The sequence below is a fragment of the Globicephala melas genome, chromosome 17, assembly GCF_963455315.2.
Source record: "Globicephala melas chromosome 17, mGloMel1.2, whole genome shotgun sequence".
Taxonomy (NCBI): domain Eukaryota; kingdom Metazoa; phylum Chordata; class Mammalia; order Artiodactyla; family Delphinidae; genus Globicephala; species Globicephala melas.
In genome coordinates, this window is record NC_083330.1 from 47524810 (window position 1) to 47540896 (window position 16087).

Here is a 16087-nt window from a genome sequence, read left to right on the forward strand (position 1 = left end):
GAGGCCACAACAGTGAGAGGCCCGCGTACCGAAAAAAAAAAAAAAAATTTACAGGTTATGATAACATGTTGAAATAAACTTAGTTGAAAAATAACTGCTAATTGTTAACATTCATCAAATGCCTAAACATGCTTATCTAAATTTGCATCAATGCTATGATTTCTCATTCAAATATGCTACGGCAAATTGTTACACTATTGTATTTCTAATCAACTAAGATATGAACAATTAATGTACGTGACGTGACAGAGGAGCTAATTTGATAACCTTTTAGCAAATGAGCTTCTTACTGGGACTGTAGCACTGTTTTTCTGCTTAAAATATTAATTCTGGCAACTTGGTGTTTCTTATATATCAGGTACTGTCCTGGGGTCGATTACAGATGTCACAAATTCTTTGCTCCATCTACCATGGAGAGTGGAGTCTGTTTCTCTTTCTGTGGAATCTGGGTTGGCCTTAGTGATTCGTTTGACCAACAGAACGTGGCATAAGTGACATTTTGGGCCTTCGGAGACTAGCTCGTAAGAAGCTTCTGCAGAGATGTCTATCAATTTTTAAACAAGGGCCCACTTGAGTAAAATGAGTCCCATCAAGTTGCTGTCATCTTCTGCCTGGAATTCAGCAGGGTGAGAGGGAATGGCCAAGCAGCTTGAATGGAGAGCAGCAGGCAGGTCACCGCTGTCAGCATTACTGGGTCTGTGGTAGGGACTCGATAAACACCTTGTGAATTCAATCTGCTCGTTCTTCCTTTATTCTTTTAACCTGTCGTATGCATTTATTTCCAGCTTAACGGTGGATGCCGGTGGTAAGCAGTAGTGGCAGCCAAAACCCCAACAGCTTGTTGGAAGACTCCCCTCATCACGTGCTTATGTTCTCAGTCCTAGCGAGTGACACGAGCTGAGGCAGGGTTGTTGCCCCCAGAGCTCGTCTGACACAGCCCCTTGGTTCCCCCCACTTCCTTTATACCAACACTGGAGGTCTGACAGACAGACGGATAAGACAAGACAAAGTACAGGAGGGAAGATCTAAATGACACATGATAAATCTGAGTAATATCTATTAAAATCTATATCCTGTAAACAGAGAATATACTTTTTTAAAGTGATCCTGGAAGATTTTAAAATTAAGAAAAGACAATAAACTCCCCACAGTAAATATAATACACATAACATTCTCTGATCCTGATGCTAAAACATAACAACTAATAAAAGAATCGGAAAACAAAACCACTACCCACACCAAACTGCCATTATCTGGGGGGAAAAAAACAGCAAAGAAAAAGGGAAAAAGCCTTCTTTCATACAACTTGTTGGTTAAGGAGGAAATAAAAACTGAAACTTCAGAACACCTAGAATATAATAGTAATGACAACACTAGTTCACCTAAGTGATTCAGCTTAAGCAGTACTCAAGTCCACACCTTAAATCTCATATTAATAATTAAGAAAAATAAAAATGATTAAACTGAATGCTAACTCACGGAGTTAGAAAAAAACAACAGAATAGACTAAAAAAAGCAAAAAGTAGGAAATTTAAGGAAATCAATTAATTGGAAAACAGAAAAATAACAGAAGAGATGTTCAAAGCATATCACTTGGGGGAAACAAGCAAACAACAACAAAATAGGTCAACCATTAGCTATCTTAATTAAGAAAACAAGGGAGCAAGCATAATACATAATAAGGGGGAAAGAGCCATAGGCAGAAAAGAGGAGGGTAACTTTGCTCACCTCTAGGCAAATGAACTTGAAAACATGGACAAAATGGATGGTTGATGATCCTAGCTAAGACATAAAAACTACACAGACCAATTACCGTAACAGATACTAAAAGAGCTGTCAAAGAGCTATTGCTGAACATCCACCAACACCAGATAATTTCACTGAAATTTTAAGGAAGAGAAAATTCCAATGCTGTGCAAACTGTTCCAGAACTCAGGAAAAGGAAAAACATTTCCAATTTACCAGCATAAAATTAATAACAAAACTTCTTAAAGATAGCGTGCACGTGAACACACACACACACACGACTAACTGCACTGATGAATACAGATACAAATATATTAAATAAAATAGGAAACATAATCTGGAAATATATTAAAAGAATAATACATATGGTCAAGTAGAGTTTATTTCAGGAACGCAAGGATGGTTCAAAATGACAAAATATATTAAAAGGTCAAAGGAGAAAAATTGTATGATCATCTCCATAGAAAATGAAAAGGCATGTGATAAAATTCAACATGCATTCTTGACTAATTTATTTTAAAATAGGGATCAATGGATACTCCTTAACGTGATTAAATGTATAGATCTCAACCCAGTTCATTATAGCCAATATATTTTAACATTATTCTAGAAGTACTAGACAATGCAATCAAGACATAAAGAGGTATGCAAATTGGAAGACATGACTGTATAACTGGAAAACACAAAAGAATTAACTGAAGTACTACTACATACCATAAGAAAATGAGAGTCTGGTAGCTGGGTAGAAAACTAACATAAATAAGTCATTAGCTTTCATATATACTAAAATCATACTAAATTATAAACAGAAAGGACTTCCTTAATAATGGTAACAAAAATAATAAAATTTCTAAGAACTCTTGAAAAACATGTACAAGATCTCTGTAAAGTAAAATGCAAAGCATCTGTGAAGGAAACAACAAAAAAGACTTGAACAAATTGGGAATCATTTTTGGATAGGGCACCATGGTTTAGATAGAAGCTTTAACATGATAATGATGTCAAATTTCCCCAAGTTGACCTATAAAAGTAAAACTGTCCAAAAAAAAAAAAAATGTACAATGGATTTGTTTTGTGGAACACAAAGGGTTGATACTAAAGTTCAAATGGAAAAATAAGCAAGAATATTTGAACATTTAAAAATTACTGTTATTAAAACAGTGTAGGACTGGTACAAAATAAGAAAGGCAAGTCAATTGAACAGAATGGAATTAGAGTCTAGAAATATATCCACATAATATGAAAATCTGCAATATGATAAAAGGGCCATTTCCAATAGCAAGGAAAGGACAGATTTAATAAACAGCCTTGCAGGAACTAGGTAGTTACCTAGGAAGAAAAACTGGAGCCTTAAATTCAGGATAGATCAAATTTTTAAATGTGAAAAGTCAAATAACAGAAATACCCAACTGTACTTTTAACATTCAACCAGTAGCAGATACACTTTTTCCCTTGAAAAAAAGTGCAGAAAAGGAATGCATAGTATGTTACAATTTGTATTACATCATATAGCATTTATACATATAGATACATTTATGTATCTATATGGTATTTCTGGAGGGTATACAAGAATTTGGTTTTGGTACCTATTTCTTTGAAAGGGAACTAGAAGATGGCTGTCAGGGATAGGAGAGAGACTTAATTTTTTTACCATTTGAATCAAGAAGATGTATTAGTTAATTAAACAAAGAAATTAAAATATATGCCAGAAAACAAAACAAAAAACCTATACATAATAGTATATAATTAGTAGGATCTAAACAAGGTTAATTTGGTAACCCAAATTCTGCCAGTAAAATATTGTATAGGGGTCTAAAATGTATCTGAAAATAATATAAAAAGAGAACTGATAGAGTTACTGACTCTTATAAGACACATCAATTAAAAGGCAGGTTTTTCAAAGGCAAAATAATGTCCAGGTCCTTAGGGATTTCTTTACGCTTGAGAACTGGTGTAAGCTACTACTTTACTATAAGGGAGTTAAGAAAGACATCCCCTCTTTAATTTTTCTTCCAGACACACTGCATATTTCATGGCCTGAATCTGTATATGCACCAAATGAACAAAAATAAAGAGAAACTTTGATTTCAAGTACCTCAAGGCAATACAAAAGTACCTCAAGGCAATACAAAAAATACAAAAGTACCTCAAGGCAATACAAAAAAAAGAAGTCATTTTAATTTTTGATACATATTAAAACATTTCAGTCAGTTCTTCCTGACAGCATAACACGACAAATACACAAGACCTCAAACATGCTTTAAAATGACATTCAGCAAAGTATTTAAAATGTAATAAATAGCAATAATCGCACACAAATACATTTTTCATACTCAAACATTAAGCTACTAAACAGACAGCTAAAGAATAAATAAACAGGAACTGACAATAAAAAAATACGCGGGGTTTTGCAATTCACTTTACTTAAAAAAGGGAGGTGATCTGAATGATTTCTTAATTTGCTTTTCAACATGTAGCATGATCCTCCCCTTATGAATAAAATATATTGAAAAAATCACTTTCTTACTATAATGCAGTTTTTAAATACAACAAATAAATATAAAACCAGCAAAGCAACCTCAAGTTGTAATAAAAATGCCCCCTCACGCTCCCCCTGTAAGCTATGGAAATATATAGTCATTATGATAGCAAATAATAGTATTTAAAGTGATAGTGCGTCTGCACTAAACTCATCTGAGACCTTGATATGATTTTAGTGCAAATCCCTAGGGTCCAATACAAGCATAACCCTGTATCAGGGAAAGACATTACCAGTTGGAACTTATCTTGTACAATTTTTGTACATATTTTATAAAGTTCAAGATTTAATGCATAGTAGAATATCTTCATCCGCTTAATTCTGTCCTTAAATAGAGATAAAAAAAGAAATGACTTGGGCTTTTTACCATTTGGTTTGTACCATATTAGAGTATTAAAGTCAACATTAGAAAATTTATAAAAGAGTTTTGTTTTTGCCATTAATTTATCTAACGCTATCTAAATTTCACATCATTGCATGTTAAACATAAGAGAAAAAATTTTAGACAAAGGTTTTTTCCCTTTGACAAGCTCATATTATGAAATCTAATAATGTTTAGACAGATGTTATACAAATAAAAACAGGTGAGAATAAGGACTTTTTCTCTTTTTATATTAACAACCTTAACATCTAGTATATTAAGTTACAAGATGTATTGGCAAAAGCATGAAGGGTTCAATTAAAAGAAGGTATTATTTTGAACAAAGAAACGTTTTAACATAGGATAGATAGAAACTGACAGTCAAATGAGTTTCAGCAGCCATATCTCTACTGCGAACTACAGTACCGGGATGAAAACAATTAGAAACAAATGGAAGAACATTACTGAACAATCTGAATACATAATGCATTTTTAGCTGCTAAAATAGTAAACTCTAACGTTTATAGAGTTACAGGTGTTTAATTTAACCATGCAGGCTAACATATGATAGTAAGAAATCACCCTGCATCTTTTCTCTTTTTAAATTAAAACTAGTTTAATTGTAAAGTTACAAAACAATGAATGGATATTGCTCCAACTTGTATCCAATCTCCCTGATGGGATTCTTGTACCTAACAAAGTAACAAAGCTTCATCATCACTTGTTTCATTTTTCAGCGTTGCTTCTAAGCAAGAGTCTGGTATCTGGGCAGTGTGGACAATACCGCAGCACTCACAGGGGCCATCGCGATTACTTGGTCTTACTCCAGGGTCTGCTGCACTATATGGTTGTCTGAACCTTTGCCCTTGATCGGAGGCAAGATCAAGAAGAGGTCTGGAGCAATCATTCACATCAAAGTCTGAAGCTCCTTCAGAAACTGGAATTAGCATTTCGACATCATCATCTTCTTCTCTTCCACTTACCCCATTATCAAGTTGTCTCAAAGGGCTCTGGTTCTGACTTACGGAGCTTGATCGCCCTAATGTAAAACGTACCCAACGTAGCCCCTGAGTCATACGACTTAGCGCACTCGTGAGCTGGTGACGCGCCGGACTCACACTTGGGGGTTCCGCGCTTGTCACATCCCGTCCGGTCTCTGTGTGACCACCTCGGGTATTCTGAGTGGAGGAACTTCCACTTGCTCCCACTGTTGCTTCTACAGCTGTCGTGGGAGGGACTTTTTGAGGCAAAGGAGCTGCAACCCCGCCAGATGCTCCTACCGTATCTCTTCTCTCATTTTCTGTGTCTGTGTCGTCAGATTCCACAGAAAACAAACTTCTGTGAGTATGATTTCTTTCAGGTTCTCTGCTGGTACTCTGACTAGGGGCAACCTCATCCCCATCTGCTGAGACCAGAGCCAATGACCCTGAATGGCGTGATCTTGCAAAATTAAAAATACGATTCCAGATGTTGCTGGATCTGCCTGCCATAGGAAGTCTGATTGAAGTAAATCCGAGCTGAGACCGTACAGCTAGCCTCAGGTTTTCCAAAACAGAAGCCTGCAAAAAAAAAAGAAAGAAAGAAAAGATCTTAAGACAGCTAACAACAAGGTATTAAGATGGAAAACACCCTTCTATTCAGCATGTGTTGTGGATGAAAGTTCTATTACTCATTTTATGGTCTATGGAGGATGAATTAAATTCTCTCGATACAGGTTCACCTCACTCCAGAATCTAACCTATAACTTGAACCACTGTTCACTGTGTTTAAGATTTTCTTGATACCTCATTTTATATATGAACTTTAAAATGATGTTTAATGCCAATTACAACTGCAATTTTGTTTCAAAACTTCACATGGTAATCCAATCCTAGAAATGCACCAAAGACGGAAAATAAAATTATATGATACTTCTTTAGCTCGGAGGATAGAAGAATCTCTACAATAATTCTCCAAATGACCTAAAGGAGTGTGAAAACCAGGCTGTTTGTTTGTTTTTTTGTTTTAACACAGAACAAGTTAGACTTGATCTACAAGGTTGAAACCTTCCAAAACATGTAAAAATTATATCTCACAGTTGGTTCTCAAGGATTTGTTGAATGAGTGGATATTGAGGATTCATTTACATTGTCATAAACAAAGGAATTACTGTATTTGTAATGCAGCACAGGAAACAAAAAGTCAAAGAAATTAATTTGTTTATAGCACTATTCAATGGCATCTGAGACATTTGGGTTCCTTCTCAATCTTAAAGATTTAAGTCTTATTTTCTACAGCTTCATGTTAAACATAAATTATAACCTTATTCTTTGAAAATTGGTGATTTTTAATTAGTGCATATGGGAAGTGACCATATTGCCCAACTGAAAGAAAAATCATCTAGATTTTCTTTTTTCTAGGAATGACTACTGGATTTAAAAAAACAAAACAAAACACTACAGTATTTACAAAAACAGTCTTTAAGCTCCACCTAGTGGTTATAAAAAGGAGTAATCAAACTTGGACCAAACACATCTTTCATCAACCTGGCATTTAGTATTTAAAATACAGTATTTCCAAGAAACAATGGTGAATTGATATACTCCCTTTCAAACGGTGATACAGTTTCCCTCTGCCAAATGAATGGCTCTTGCCTTTCCCCCCACAGAAAAAAAGAAGGGAAGAGAATAAGAAGATGTGATAACATATGTTTTCCATCTCTGTTTATGACTGGTATTGAAGTAAATCCAAGCTGATACCGTACAGCTAGCCTCAGGTTTTCCATATAGATTTGTGATTTCCATATACACCCTTTGAACACAATCCCTGGAATATAACTCACAGAAAGCTAAGAAGCTACTATCACAGGAATCTTTCATAGTCTAGCCTTAGTAAATAACAGATTGTCAATAAGAAATCTGAATATCAGCACATAAAATTTACTATATGAATGAGTAAGGTTTTTCACCAATTGGGAATGTAACTATAAACTAACTGAAAAAAAAAAAAAAAGTGGCTCACATCTCTTTGAACTCCATAGATTTGGTCCTCCTCATTTGGCATTCACGTTCTAAGGCTTTGTGTGAGCACTGTCATTAAATCCAGAAATGAATACAAGGCTCTTCAGATATCCTCCCCTCTTATGCAGCTGCCACCCACCATGCCTTCAGCACACTTCAAAGCCATCTTTAACAGTACAGTCTGTCAGTGAGATGAAGCTCTCTACTGGCTTCAAAGTCTGTTTAATTAAATGATTGCCAATTTAACATTAGATTCTACAAGGGGATCTCATGATTGTTTTAGGAATAATTTTATGTACTTCTTCAGTTTATGAAGCAGAAGAAAAGCATTCTTCAGAAAGGATTGCTATTTTGAATGAGTTGGTAATCAGAAGGTTATTTTTCTTTTTTTTTTTTTTTTTTTTTTGCGGTACGCGGGCCTCTCACTGCTGTGGCCTCTCCCATTGCGGAGCACAAGCTCCGGACGCGCAGGCTCAGCGGCCATGGCTCACGGACCCAGCAGCTCCGTGGCATGTGGTATCTTTCCGGACTGGGGCACGAACCCGTGTCCCCTGCATCGGAAGGCGGACTCTCAACCACTGCGCCACCAGGGAAGCCCTATTTTTCTTTTTAAAAACAAATAAGGAAATTTGATAATTTATTACCAAAAGTTTCAAACATAAGACTGTAATCTCATTAACTGAATAAAATCTAGTTTCCCATTTACAAACATACTTTATTTTAAAACTTTGTTGAAGCAGAATTCCCTCACAAGGGTAAATTATAACCCTACAAAAATGCTGTACTAGGTAGTAAAGAATTGAAACCTTACCCAAAGTGAGGTCTGACCTTTGCCCTTTACTTCTGGGATGAGACCTCAGACCTTGGAATGTCATCTTTGACAGGAGTGTCATTGCGTGGAGACTTGGGCCAGCCAGAGAGTAGCACTGCGTTTTAGGTGGAGGCTCTGAGCCACACCAATGTGATGTAGCGTGGGAGTGCTGAGTCAGCAGAATCAGTCAACCTCTGGAGAGGCTGGAGACTGGGATCAGCCACGTGTGCCATTAATCATGCCTATGTGATGGAGCTCCAATAAAAACCCTGGACACCGAGTTTGGGTGAGCGTCCCTAGTTGGCAATGTTTTGTGCATATTGTTACACACCCGTGTCGAGAGAATAACACTGTCCTGACTTTATGGAGAGAAGACAATTGGAAGGGTCGTGTTTGGTACCCTGCTGAACCCTGTCCTACGCGTCTCTTCCTTTGGCTGATTTAATCTGGATCCTTTCCCAGCAATAATAGTTACACCAGATTATACTATTAAGTAAAACAGCTTTCAATGAGTTCTCAGTCCTTCCAGTGAATTATCAAACCTGAGGATGGTTTGGGAGCCCCTGAACTTAAAATTGGTTTTAGAAGTAAGGGCTGTCTTGTGTGGACTGTGCTCCCTCGAACTTCACAGTTGACTAACCTCTTGAAGGTAGCCTCAGGGTACAGAGGTGGGGTGATAGATGGTGGAGTGGGTGGATGGAATTAACCATCCTCTGAATTCCTACCTAAAAAGAACCCTTCCCCATGGCAGGGACTACAATACATAAAAACCACAATGTAGGGTTTTCCTATGTTGCAGACAAAATTCCAACCAGTGGAAGTTCTGAATTACTTACTTAGCAAATTACATCAAATTCTCCCAAAGATTTCCTAAAAGACTCGAATAAGATGACCGACTGTAATTGGAAACCTATTTACCAAAAAGGAAATGGTCTTTCATCTTGAACAGAATTAAATTACTGGGAAAACAATGTTCATCAATTTTTCTTAATTCTGATACTGGGAACAATTTTTAGAAATGTTTCTGGATAAATTTACATTCTAAATGTAGAAACCTTAATGCCCTTAAGAACCCTGGCACAACTGTAAGCATTGAAAAAGAAATTTAAAAAGAAATTGCAGGGAACTATATTCGGTATCTTATAATAATCTATTATGGAAAAGAATCTGAAAAAGAATATATATATATATATATGTATAACTGGATCACTTTACTGTACACTTGAAGTAGAAAATTGCTCACAAAAATTTAAAGAATTCAGAAACATTAATAAAGAATGAGTTACTATTTAAAGAAAATGATATGAATTTTTAAGCGCTGTAAAATCCAGCTGTGAAGAAGTTTTCTCTCAAGTCAGGTAGAAATGTTAACTTAATTTCAACAACTTTTATTTTAATCTAGCATGTTACTAATCTATTACTAAGCATATCAACTTTAGTATTTCTTTTTAAATCCTTGAAATAGTTCAAGTAGAAAATAAGTTGTCAAACTTTACTTTTGAATTTTAACACACTAAATTATCCTAAACAGTAAAATGCTTAAGAATCACCTAACCAAATCAGAAGTAAAGAGTGAAAAGTATACTTCTGAATTTGTTAAAATACAATGAAACAATCAGAGTTGACCCTTGAACAACATGGGCTTGAAATGCACGGGACCACTTATACGTGGATTTTTTTCAACAGCAAATTCTATAGTACTACATGATACATGGTTGGTTGAATTTATGGATGTTGAGCCCCAGACACAGAGGCCCGACTATAAAGTTACATGTGAATTTTCACCTGCACAGAGGGTGGGTGTCCCTAGCCCCCTCGTTGTTCAGGGGTCAACTGCATAATTTCAAATCCTCCATATATTTAATTCTTAACGTGACTGCAAAAATTCTGACCCAGTCAAGGATACTTTACCATTATATACAAGTATAGATTTCATTTTAAGAGGTACGGAAAGAGAAATAATAAATTGTAACATACTTGGTTAGGTGGACAAACAGGAAAATCTTCAACTGGTGGAATTAAACCCTGAGCAATCAACTGTCCATAAGAGGGAGGAGCTTCTCTTCTTAACAATTCTGCTTCCACTCTGGACAACTGTGTTTCAAATGATCTTTGAGAGAAACAGGGGGATGAAAAGGGTTAAAAAAAAAGGCAAGCCAAAACAGTAATTTTAAAATTATCAACAATTAAAACAATTTGAATTTTAATATACTTGCTCATTTGTATAAAGCTTACTTAGCCAGCATTCCTACACTGAGAACACAAAGATGAAGCAGACAGTTTAGCCTCATGCGGTTTTACACTAGGGGCCTGGATCACTAAGTTTTAATAAGTTAGATATCCCCGTAAAAGATAAAAGTACTAGATCTTTAAACCCCTAAGAACATAGGGGCTTGAGACTTTAGGTGAAAGTATTTGAAAATTCTTAGAAGACACTTTATTCAGCAAGTCCAACACATTTACTTTTCAGGTAAGGAAAAGAGTGAAATGAGTCACCAAAACCCTTTCTGGAATAACTTGTTCTTAAACTCAAGGCCTCTGGTCTTCATTGTACTCTTATGTTGCAATGTAGTAAAACATTTTCTGGCCATTTATACTGAACCAAAGATAAGATGCACTTGGTTATTGTGATACTGTGCATCTATTCTTAGCTGTCTGGTATGTGACTTCTTTGTTGTATCTATCATTTGTAATTCTCCTGGGACTGACGGTCATGGTCTCCACAGGCGCTTTCTAGAAGGCCTCTCTGCCATCAACTTCTCCCAGGTCCAGTCTCTCCTCTACCACACGAAAGACAGCTCTCCCTGAAGGCCACTCTTTAACGCTGAACCACTTCTTACTTAACTGAGATCCTTCGACTTTTATACCACTTTATTTTATAGCTCTTACAACATTTATATTTTTTGCCATCTAATTCTACCCACCAATTCCTCCCTTCTAACTGTAAACTGCCCATGAGATTACTCCTACTCATTTCTCTATTCACCTGCATAATGCTTTCAACATAGAAGGTTCTCAAATTATCTGGAATTGTTGAATTAATATTTATAAAAACCGAGGTTAAAGAGCAACAACCGAGAATTACAGCTTGCAAAATTCCTGTAAGACAGATTAACCTGAAAACAGGAACTGATAAACACAGATTGGCTTTTTTCACCTCATAACTCTTAGTATTTATTTGTTTTTTAATATTCTTATTAGGCTTTTGAGTCATAGGCTTTTCACAGTCATTTTATAAATCATAAGAAGTATTTATTTCTCAACAATATAACAAAAATATATTGCTAATCTCATTAAGAAATGTGTTGTAAATATTTGGGCCATGCTTTTACTGTAGAGAGCATAAGCAATATAGTTTTGTCTTGATACTGACCTTCGTTCAAACATTCTCAGAGAATAGAGCTTACAAGTACATCCCAAGGCGATGACCAGTAACAGGCCACAGATGAGGCTCCCTATGACGGCTGCAGTTATGACTCGGGTAGGCACGATTACCGGGCAATTCTCCTCATCGCTGCCATCACCACAGTCGTCCTGAGAGTCACACACCCAGCTTTCAAACACACAACGATTGTTTTTGCAATGAAAATTTCCTGGCTGGCAAAAAAAGCAGTTTTTTTCATCGGAGCCATTTGGGCAATGATTCTGGTAGTTGCAGCGATCAGAACGAGGGTAACAGACGCCGTTCCGGGAACATGGGAACTCTTCCTTTTGGCACATGGTACAATTGATTTCATCCCTTCCGTTTGGGCAATGCCAATACCCATCACAGCGCTGCTGCTCCGTATAACACCCCCAGTTCCCTCCGCAGGGTATTTCCCATGGCAAACAGAAGCCGTCTACTTGGTAAGTAGCATTAAATCCCCTGGCAGCGTTGACTTTATCGGCACAGAAATGTACCCTTATCTGTCCAGAAGAAGACACGACAGTGAGAGGCGCATGAGAATCAAAAGCAGTTAACACACGCAAAAGCTTGTGTGGATTCTCCTCTAATCCATCGTATATTTTGACATAATCACCATAACCAGTACCATCAAGTTTAAAGTCAGTGAAGCGTAAGATGACTTTACGATGATCACCAGTGTCTATTAACCAGGTGCAATTGCTTCCGGGAGGATAAAAGTCTGGATAATTGGGAGAATTAAAAGTACCATAAAAATATTTTAACCACTGCCCACAGGTTGGCACATCACAGTCTATCTCATCTCCAAGGTCAAGGCAGTCAATGTTCCCATCACATTTTAAAGATTCGGGGAGGCAAGTGTAAACTTTGGTAAACCGAGATAGACACTGGAACTGGTTGTAAGCACAGGGTTGGAAAGAGGCAGATGTTGGAGGATTCACTTCTTTGGCACAGATCTCTTCATCAGAACTATCTCCACATTCGTCCATGTTATTGCATTTCCAGGCTGCTGGTATACACTTTCCATTACCACAACGAAACTGGTCACAAGCACAGTTTGGTTCCTCAGATTTCCCTGGGAGGACATTGGGAGGACGGAGATGGAGAGATAAGGAGGAAAACAACATACTCTTTAAAGGGTATATAACAGCAAGTGGCATTTTTATCGTAAATGTTGATTAGCCCAAATGATAGTTGGGCTTGATCAAAAAATAGGTTAAACTCTAATGGCAAATTAATATTGGCTTACTGATTACTCAACTATTTATTAAACATTTATGATTTGTTCCATGAAGATCTCTACAGCTACAAGAGAAAAGACCAATCCTGTTTTTGCAGAAGCTATTTTACTGCAGAACATTTAGTAAAGTGATGTAAGATACGTAAGTCAGTAGGATGTATTGCCTAAGAATTTCAAATACTCTATTGTATAAACATTTTGCAATGAAGAAAAACTCCTCTATAATAATCACTTTTTCAAATCCAGTTTTAGTATTCTTTTTGAGTTGTTTATATATATATTATATATATATATACAAACACATACACACAATATTTTGCTATGTGTATCATAGCATATTTTGCAAGCCCATTATTTAGACTCAAATTTTTGCTAAGATTATCATGTTAACTTTATTCTATTTCTAACATTTCATGTAACCACAACATGGTACTTCCATTTTATAACTGTTTTAATACAACTGCAAAATATTTTATGAATCTGAGCTAAAGGTATACATTTACTCAACCAAACAGTAAGGGGAAGAAGAGAGAAAAGAATGGAAATGTTTATAGAATTCTGATTATCTTAGTGGACTATCTTAAATATATAACAATGACGTAGGGAAAGAAAACCAAACATTAGATTCCTACAGTCCACGCTGATGATGTCGGCCAATGCTTACCTCTCCATTAACAACTTTTATTTACTGGCAAATAGGTGACAGAAAATGTGCTTCAGAACCTAAGTGAATATTACGAAGACTGTGCTTTTAATAAAAAAGAGAAAAAGCAGCATATGTTGCTAAAGGAGACCACGTCATTTCAGAAAATGTAGAATGATTTTCAGCAAAAATTTACATAACTCTAATGCTCTGAGTTCTTCATATTTGTATGATGCTCACTCTTTTTGGATAAAGTTTAAGAACTAGCAAAAGAAGACTTCTGATACTACAAACTACGAAAGTGAAATTGATTATGTCTTTTCTTTGAAGGTGTAAAGACAAGGGTAATACACACACACAAAAATACATTCTGAAGTAACTTGCAGGATACTGGTAAACACTTGAGGGGAAAAAGTTCCTTTTAAAATAAACGTATTCAAAATATTTAAAAAGAAAACTGACCTTAGTTTGTAAAATTAATCATTTTATTAGGATTATATAAAATGCCTTTTGGAGACCCGGATCTATGGTACCTGAACCTTTAGCCTCTAATTCCTCAATCTCAGCTGCCTTGAGGATTGAGTCACAATTAAATGGACATTGTTTAGAAGGCGAGTCCCAAAGTGACTGAGCAGTAAATACTATAGAATTCTGTTCCATATCCTTCTTCTTATTTAAAAACACACCTGAAAAGTATGCCAGTCTGAAACCCTTCCTAGAGATACTGTCATCGGAATGGAACCTGATCCAGACGTGGTCTTGTGAAGAAATATATGGTGGTGGGATTGTAGAACCACAGGCTCTGTAGCTTTCAATATTCTTGTATGTTTCTATCGTCAACCAGTCCAAACTGCATCTTCTGGATCCTTGAATATCAAAATCCTGAAAACTACAAATAAAAAGTCAGAAAAGGCTACTGAAAAGGAAATTTTGGAAAAAAATTTCATTAATAACACAAAGTAACTGGGGAATTTATTACAAGCCTCCATATATTCAACGATTCTCCTGGATCTTCTAGGCCCACGACTATATCATCAGCAAATAATAATACTGCTTCTGTGTTCCTAACATTTATATCTCTTTCCCAGATTCCAGAACAATACTTCTTCATAAGTAACACGAAATTCCAAAATAACGCTAAAAAACAGGAGACAGTTGGCACCTTTTTTCTTTTTCTTCTCCCTGTGTGTGTTTAGGAAGGACCACTTTAATTCTTAGCACCCTAAGTTGTTCTGTTTGAACGACTCCATAATTCGATGAACTGAAGGACACAGAGGAAGTCTGCCTTCTCTAGATTAGACTGGTTCATCTGCTTGCTTAATGAGTTTATAGCTCCCATTTCAGGAGAGCAAACAGCACAAACCTGAGCCAAGTAAAAAAGTTAAAAATGAACAAACAAAAAACTTCTTCAGTGAAAAGCCCCTGAGTTTGGGAATACTTTTCTACATAAATGGTTTATAACCAAACGTTATCTTGTAGTTCATAAAATACGGGCATGAATAAAGGGCAGAAAAGTCAAATAAGGACCACACACAAAATTAGCCACTGCTATGAAAGAAGAAAAAACAAAACAGCATTTTCTACTAACATGTCTCACCAAAAAGTGAGATTCCTGCCTTACGCCAAGTGATGATAAAGTTAATTATCCAGGGATTATTATACCAGGGTATTTCCTCTTTAAATATTCTGAGTAACTACAACAAAGGCTGACAATTTGACTGCTTCCAGTTTTTCACTATTACGAACAAGGCTGGAATCCTTATACATGTTCTCTCCACACACACATGAGTAAGTATTTCTCTAGGACAAATTTTTCTACAAGTAGAACTGCTAGGTCAAAAGACACAATTCCACCTTAAATTTGATAGCAACACTGAGAAAAATGTTTATACCAACTCAATTCCACCAAGTGTGTATGAAAAAGCACCTTATACCCCACAACTCTGGCAAAATGAAACATTTTACTTCTAAAGATTTGTTGCCAGTTAGGTGGATAAAATAGATTTATCATTGTTCTAGTTTGCATTTCCTTATTTACTGAAATTGAAACACTTTTTCCTATGTTTATTAGCTATTTCTATTTCTGTGAATCACCTTGTTATATCCTTCATACCTTACAATTTGTTCTTATTTAAGAGCTCTTCATATAGTATAAGCATGTATCTATTTGGGGCATGTATGTTACGCAAGATATACGTAGATCCACTCAAACCCTCATTCTCTCCAACAGCTGGTGCTGTCAGTCTTTCTTAATGGTATCTTTTACTGAGGAGTTTTTTTTTTTTTGAAGTATAGCTGACTTACAATATTATATTAGTTTTAGGTGTACAACACAGTGATTCGAT

The 16087-nt window shown here is 36.0% G+C and overlaps 1 protein-coding gene across 2 annotated transcripts in view; it reads right to left on the reverse strand.

Moving 5' to 3' along the window:
* Positions 1 to 3901: 3901 nt before the first annotated feature.
* LRP12 (LDL receptor related protein 12) overlaps positions 3902 to 16087 on the reverse strand; it is an 84435-nt gene continuing 72249 nt past the window's right edge. For both annotated transcript variants that reach the window (XM_030863077.2, XM_030863076.2), the window contains 4 exons: positions 14429 to 14631; positions 11830 to 12934; positions 10434 to 10566; positions 3902 to 6205 (listed from right to left, as the gene is read on the reverse strand). In XM_030863077.2, the coding sequence (XP_030718937.1) occupies positions 5339 to 6205; positions 10434 to 10566; positions 11830 to 12934; positions 14429 to 14631 (2308 nt within the window). In that variant the 3' untranslated portion in view covers positions 3902 to 5338. The remainder of the gene's footprint in view (positions 6206 to 10433; positions 10567 to 11829; positions 12935 to 14428; positions 14632 to 16087) is intronic.